Source organism: Sinocyclocheilus anshuiensis, unplaced genomic scaffold (genome assembly GCF_001515605.1).
Source record: "Sinocyclocheilus anshuiensis isolate Anshui unplaced genomic scaffold, SAMN03320099.WGS_v1.1 scaffold96, whole genome shotgun sequence".
Classification (NCBI taxonomy): domain Eukaryota; kingdom Metazoa; phylum Chordata; class Actinopteri; order Cypriniformes; family Cyprinidae; genus Sinocyclocheilus; species Sinocyclocheilus anshuiensis.
In genome coordinates this window covers 1146374-1154144 of record NW_015554094.1, presented here as the reverse complement: position 1 = coordinate 1154144, position 7771 = coordinate 1146374, and the positions used below count along the sequence as shown (strand labels likewise).

At 30.4% G+C, this 7771-nt stretch overlaps 1 protein-coding gene across 1 annotated transcript in view; it reads left to right on the top strand.

Moving 5' to 3' along the window:
• LOC107669447 (RNA-binding protein 25-like) overlaps nt 1–7771 on the top strand; it is a 24195-nt gene that overhangs the window by 11194 nt on the left and 5230 nt on the right. The window contains exons 9-14 of the mRNA XM_016461671.1: nt 1041–1297; nt 2798–2924; nt 3020–3109; nt 3937–4010; nt 4150–4300; nt 6414–6819. Of these exons, the coding sequence (XP_016317157.1) occupies nt 1041–1297; nt 2798–2924; nt 3020–3109; nt 3937–4010; nt 4150–4300; nt 6414–6819 (1105 nt within the window). The remainder of the gene's footprint in view (nt 1–1040; nt 1298–2797; nt 2925–3019; nt 3110–3936; nt 4011–4149; nt 4301–6413; nt 6820–7771) is intronic.

The window sequence follows — 7771 nt, the reverse complement described above, 5'->3', positions numbered from 1 at the left end:
TATATATATATATATAAAAGATTGAGAGTTATTAACTCATTCAAGTAGTTTAGCAAATTTGTTATTAAAATTAGACGATTAAATATTTTTAATGAATTCTGGAGACTTCTCGCAATTCACAAGTTTATATCTCACATTTCAGACTCTTTTTTTGCACTTATATAAGATGTGTATAAGATGGCGAGAGAAAAGTTTGCAAGTTTATGAAATCAAATTGATGAAATAGTTCAGCAGACTTTGACTTGCAATTCCAAGTTTATATCTTGCACCTTTTTTATTTTTATATTCTATTTTTTTTATTCTCAATTGAGTTTATATTTCTAAATTCAGACTTTTTCTCGCAATGATAAGATGTATATATGATTGCAAGATATAAACTCTAAATTTGACTTCTCGCAATTCCACGATTTTATTTTGCAATGGACTTTTTTTTCTCTGAATTCTAAGTTGACATCACACAATTCATTTTTTTTTTCACCACAAACTAAAAAATAAAAAAGGTAATTGCGACTTATTTCACAATTCCGACTTTTTTTCTCAGAATTGTGAGAAAGTTGCAGAAACAAGCACCGCCAACAGGAATTGCAAACTTAAAATTAAAAATCTAAATTACAGACTTCACTTTTAAAATTCTGCATTATTTCTATGTTTCTAATCAAATAGGTATTTAATCATGTGACTCTTTGTAGATGTTTTTGCTTCCATTGAAGCTAAAGATGCTCTTGATCTCAGATCATGCTGGATAACATGATCATAAGGTTTTGTTCATGTAGTGCTGCTGGCATTACAAAAATCAAATACTGAGACTTAATCAAATTCATGTTCATTTCTCAATTCAAAATTTGACTCGTCGTTATGCTGATAATATAATTATTATAATTTAAATACTCTAGTGATCTCAGACTTTAGGTGGCTGTATATGAGTGCATATGTGAATGGACTGTAAACCACTTCCTCATAGAGTGATGTTGTGTCTTGGACTCTTGTCTTGTGCATGAGCAGTCGCTAATCTGAAAACTTCCCTCCCCGTTTTCCCACAGAAATTGGAAGAGGAAAAGGGGAAGAGAGAGAAGGAGAGGCAGGAGCTGGAGCGGGAACGCAAGGAGAGAGACAAGGACCGCGAGAGGGAGCGCGAACGACGAGACCGCGAGCGGGAGAAGGACCGAGAGAGGGAGCGGGAGAGAGAGCGGGAGCGTGAGCGGGAGAGAGAGAGAGATCGAGACCGCGAGCGCACGAAAGAGCGCGAGAGGGAGAGAGAGAGAAGCCGCGATCGCAGCGAAGACCGCAGTCGATCCAGGTACATGAAACGCCACGTCGTCAAGTGCTTGTTGTTTTCTGAATATATTCATGGACTTCACATTTTACACCCATTTCCCCATCAGTCATCACTTGTGCTCAATGGTCTATACATTACCTTTTAATAATTGTGTTTTTATTTTTAAATATATTAACATTTTAACTTAATCTTAACATTTATATTTATCTTATTTTATGAACATATATATACAGTGGGTACGGAAAGTATTCAGACCCCCTTAAATTTTTCACTCTTTGTTATATTGCAGCCATTTGCTAAAATCATTTGTTAATTTTTTTTCCTCATTAATGTACACACAGCACCCCATATTGACAGAAAAACACAGAATTGTTGACATTTTTGCAGATTTATTAAAAAAGAAAAACTGAAATATCACATGGTCCTAAGTATTCAGACCCTTTGCTGTGACACTCATATATTTAACTCAGGTGCTGTCCATTTCTTCTGATCATCCTTGAGATGGTTCTACACCTTCATTTGAGTCCAGCTGTGTTTGATTATACTGATTGGACTTGATTAGGAAAGCCACACACCTGTCTATATAAGACCTTACAGCTCATTATTTTTTTTTTTTTTTTTATACATTTGTTTATAAATATTTATATTTATTACATTTATTTATTTATATTTATAAATCTAAATATACAAATTGTTAATCTGTATTCAATATCTTTCACCAAGGTATTTATTTAAACATTTATATTTATATTAACATTTTCTCAATTATAATCATCTCAATTTATCAACCTTTAAATTTCTATTTATTTATATATACACTTCTGTTTACTTATACAAATTGTTGAAAGATATTGATACCTTTTAGCAAGGTATTTATTCATAAATGTATATTTCTAGTGACTTTTCTCATTTATATTCATCTCATTTTCTTTATTAGCATTTCTTTTTCTATATAATTTTACCTTCATATTTATAAATAAAAACAGACAAATTGCTGAACTGCATTTGATAACCTTTTAACAAGGTATTTATAATAAATATTGATGCATTTATATGAACATTTTCTCCTTTATATTTTAATATTTTATTTATAAACATTTATATATTTTTATATTTATACATTTATATTTTTGAATATTTATTTATTAGTTTAAATATACAAATTGTTGTATAAAATTGTAAATTTTTATTTATACTAACATTAAATTATATTTAATTTATTATTTATATTTAATTAGATTTTATCAACATTTTATACATCTCGTTTGTACAGCATTGAATTTATTTATATTTAGACATTAATACAATAAATGTAAATAAATACATAGCTATACAAAATGTTACGGTATTTATGATCCTTTTGTTTACAACAATTTTATTATTACTATTGTCTTTTTTTTGTGTAGCGCTACAAAATGTATATGCCAACATATTCAGTTTTAGAGTCAAAAACTGAAGTTCTGTGTCTACAATAAATGTCAAACTTCAGATATCACGTGATTGGGCGCTGTCTGTTTTCAGAGAACAGAGTCGCGATAGAGACCGAGATAAGGAGAAGAAACGTGATCGTGAGGAAGATGAGGAAGAGGCGTATGAACGGCGTAAACTGGAGAGGAAGCTGCGAGAGAAAGAGGCGGCATATCAGGAGGTGAACGACGTCTCTGACTATTCAGTCTCTCTGATTACATTATTGAATGATTAGCTGTCTGGATAGATGATTTACCTTCTTTAATTACTCAACAGCGTCTGAAGAACTGGGAGCTCAGAGAGAGGAAGAAAGCCAGAGACTACAGCAAGGAGATGGAGAGAGAGGAGGAACGCCGGCGTGAGATGGTAAACTACTTTTTTCTTAATCTATTTAAATCGGCATTTCAGCCTGATCTAAAATATATGGATAATATGAAGAATGTTTCCAAAATAAATTGATAACTGTATTCAAATATTGCATTTAAATATTATAAATTTTATTATTAATGAATAATAAGTTGATAAATATATTCAGATATAGCACTGTATTATTGTATTATAATGTATGCAATGTATTGTAATTATTTTGGTAATTATACATTTTTTTATTGATGGAAAAAATGGATAAATATATTCAAATATAGTATTGAAAATAATTATTTTATTTCATTATTTGTAAATTATTATTTTTATTCATGGAAAAGTAAATAAATATATTGTAATATATAGTATTTAAATTAATTTTATTATTTCACTATTTTCATTTGATAATTTTTTCATTAATTGATGAAAAATAAGTTGGCAAATATATTCAAATATAGTAATTAAATGGTATTAAATTGTTTTTCTTTTCATTATTTTTTATTAATTATTTATATAATGAAAAATTGACGAGAAATATATTCAAATATAATAATTGAATTATTTTATTTAATTGTTTTTATTGCATTAATGAAAAATAAATTAATAAGTATTTTCACATATAGTATTTAAATGAATTTTATTATTTCAATATTTTATTTTTTTATTTAATGAAAAATAAGGTGGTAAATATATTAAAATGTAGTATTTAAATGAATTATTATAATTTTTTAAAACGATTAAGTCTTTTTTGTTATTTAATAAATGGAAAAATAATGTGGAAAATGTTTGTGTTTAAATTACTGAATGTTTCTCTCATATCGTTTTCTCAGGCTAAAGAAGGGAAGCGGCTGAAGGAGTTTCTGGAAGACTATGACGATGACAGAGACGACCCAAAATACTACAGGTGAGTTCTCTGCACCACATGTATGCTTTGCATCGGTCGATTTCAGTCGTCTCTTGACGTTTTGAGTACAGTATGGTGCAGACTGTCTGTGAAACTGAGACTGTGACCCAAATGGTTTGTTTCTCTGCTCTGCCTGCAGGGGCAGCGCTCTTCAGAAGCGTCTGCGGGACCGAGAGAAGGAGATGGAGCTGGATGAACGTGACAGGAAGCGGGAGAAGGAAGAGCTGGAGGAGATCAGGCAGAGGCTGCTAGCAGAAGGACATCCTGATCCAGACGCTGAGCTGCGCAGGGTGAGTCCACGAGACCGCATTACTGCTCCATCACTCTCACAGATATACTTTCAGATATTCAGATGCATTTATTGAAATGCACTTTAAATCAGATAAAAATATAAATTGATACATATATATTCAAATGTAGTATTTAAATGATTTTATTTCATTATTTTCTTATTATTGACAATTTGATACATAAATTCAAATGTAGTATTTAAATGAATCACATTATTCATCTAAATTATTTTAGTAATTTAGTAATTTATTAATGAATGAAAAAGAAATATATTCAAGTGTAGTGTTGAAAATTTAATTTCATGTTTCAATTTTATTAATTGCTTTTATTAATTATTAGATATTTAGTTGATACTAATATTAATGTGTAGTATTTAAATAAGTTATATTACTTCATGTAAATTATTCATTTGTTATTAATGAAAAATAAATTAAATCTAATCAGTTATTTTATTCAATTGTAATTTTATTGTTTTATGAAGTATTGAAAAATAAATTGATAAATATATTCAAGCATAGTATCTAAATTAAATATTTTTTTTATTATTTTTTAATTTATGAAAAATAGATTGATAAATATAATATTTAAATGTTATTATTTCATAAATCTTATGTGTGTGTGTGTGTATATATATCTGTACATTAGGGGTGTGCGATATATATCGTCTGCGATAATATCGTAATTGTTGTTTTAACGATGTGCGATTTGACATTATCGAGTATTTTGCAAAAACCATTCAAAACATCCCTACAGAGCGCACGCATACATTATGTGAAGTCTAGACTAGTGCGTGTGCACATTTAGTGTGTTTTCTTTCACTGCATGATTCAGTCTATTAAAATGCATTTAGAATGATCACAAATTCAAGACATGATTGCAGATAATTTATATATTTATACCACTTCATATAGGTATTCAATTTCACACGAAGAGTGCCGTTTTTCTCCAAAAATTACCATGATTACAAATGTGACATTGAATTCAATAAACAATAAGTTAATTAAGAGACTTACGTTTTAGACACCATATTGCCTGTTTTTTGCTCCATTTCGCCAACCAAAAATCATTCCAAATAGTCACCACAGAACAGTTCTGCGTCTCTGAGCAATGACGGTGTTTCGTTCCGAATGAATCAACCATTTAAATGATTCGGTTCAGTCGCAATGACTCACTTCGTTTTAGACACCGACACCATATTGCTTGTTTTTGCTCTATTTCGCCAACAAAAATCATCCCGAATACAGCCACAGTGCTGTTTTGTGTTTCTGAGCAACATGACGGTGTTTCGTTCTTGAATGAGTCAAACTTTAAATAATTCGGTTCAGTCGCAATGACTCCCTTATTAAGAGGGATTTGCTGCCACCTGCTGGCGGTTTTAATTTCAAATTTCGGCGTTTTCTTTTTTTTTATAGATTTCTTTCATGTTTTAAATCATTTCAAATATCAGTATATCAAAACATTATTTATGCATTTGTAATTGCAGGTTAAATGCATTCATGTCTTGCATTAAACAAAATACATGTGTGTAAATACATCTAAATGCCACTTCTGTGTTGATTTAATTTGCTTGGTAACAGCCCAAATGTCTTATTATTCTAATTCCCTGATTAAATGTAAGAATTTGACTCAAAAGATAATGGACACTTCTAGAAAAATTGGCTTTATAAAGGTAAAAATGCCCATAAAATGTAAAAATCTGTTTAAACTTATTGGAAAAGATTCATTTCTATCAGTATGAACTGACCACCACACAGAATATTAAGAATATTAAAAACATTAGGAGTCAGCTGTCTTCGGCAGTCCTTAAGGTACCAGCACAATAACACACTCAGCAAAATATCGTCTAATTATCGTCATCGATAAAATCCCAGAAAATATCGAGATATTATTTTTTGTCAATATCGCACACCCCTACTATACATACACACGTTTTTTTTTTGTCATTTCCAGTGTTTCATGGGACTATTTGTCGTCTTCTGCTTTTCAAATACTTGTTTCAAATCAAAGTTTGTTTAGTGATTCATCTCAGTGCTGACTTGTGTATCGTGGCTTAAAGCCTTCTTAGTACTTCTGGAGCCAAAGTGCTCACTGTTTTGCTTTTGTGTTCATCAGATGGAGGAGGAGGCAGAGCGTCTGCGGCAGCCGCCCCTGAAGCCCGAGCCCGAGGAGGAGAGAGAGCACAAGCCCTCTCGAGAAGAGCTTGACAGAGGCAGGGAGAGAGACTGGCGCAAGGCTCACGCTCATGCTCACGTTCACGTTCACACTCCCGTCCCCTCAGACGATGATGTAGAGGAAGGGGAGGAGCTAGAGGACGAAGAGGAGGTGAAACCCTGCCTCAAACCCACCATGCGGCCCATCATGTCCGCCCCCTCTGTGTCTTCAGCGAGCGGAAACGCCACGCCCAACACGCCCAGAGAAGAGTCGCCCTGCGGCATCATCATCCCTCACGAGAACTCGCCGCCGGAGAACCCGCTCCAGGAGGAGAACCGGCCCAAGATCGGCCTTAGCCTCAAACTAGGTGAGTTTGACTTCACAAAGGTTTCTGATCCAGATGTTATGGCCAATAACAAATACGAATTGTGCAACCGAGTCGAGTCACTCTCGTACTTCTGTTTTGTAAATATACTTCAAATATTCATATTCATTTATTTAATTGCAATTTGTGTTTAAATACATTTTAATCAAATGAAAAATATAAATGAAAAATAAGTATATTCAAAATTAAAATGAAAAAATATGTTCAAGTATAATATTTAAATTATTTTATTTTCCTTTTTTAAATAATTTTTATTAATGAAAAATAAATTGATACATTTTCCAGTATAGTATTTAAATTAATTATTTATTTATTTTTCTAATGATAATTAAAAAGAAATATATTCAAATATCAGTGCTTAAATGAATTATTTAATGAATTAGAAATCTGTTCAAATGTGGTATTTAAATGAATATTTTTTTTCTAATGAAAATTAAAATAAATACATTTTAAGTATAGCATTTAAAAGAATGTATTATTTTTCTTTTTTATTATAATGTTTAATTAATGAAAACTAAATGGATAAATATATTTAAATATAGTATTTTAATAATTTTTTAACATTTATTTTTGTAATGAAAATTAAAAAGTTAAATATGTCCAAGTGTAGTATTTAAATTTATTTTTATTTATTAATGAAAAATAAATTGATAAATGTATACAAATATATTATCTAAATGAATAATTTTTGTATTTTTATTAATGAAAAATAAATGGATAAATATCTAAATATAGTATTTAAATTAATTATTTTACATAGTTATTTTTTCATTATGTTACAACTAGTGTTGTCACGGTACCAAAATTTCAGTATTAGGTACCAATACCAGTGAAAATCCACGGTTCTCGGTACCAATTTCAGTACCAAAGCAAAACACAAAAACATGCTAATTGAACAACATTTTTATTAATAACGTTAAACAAAAATTAAATG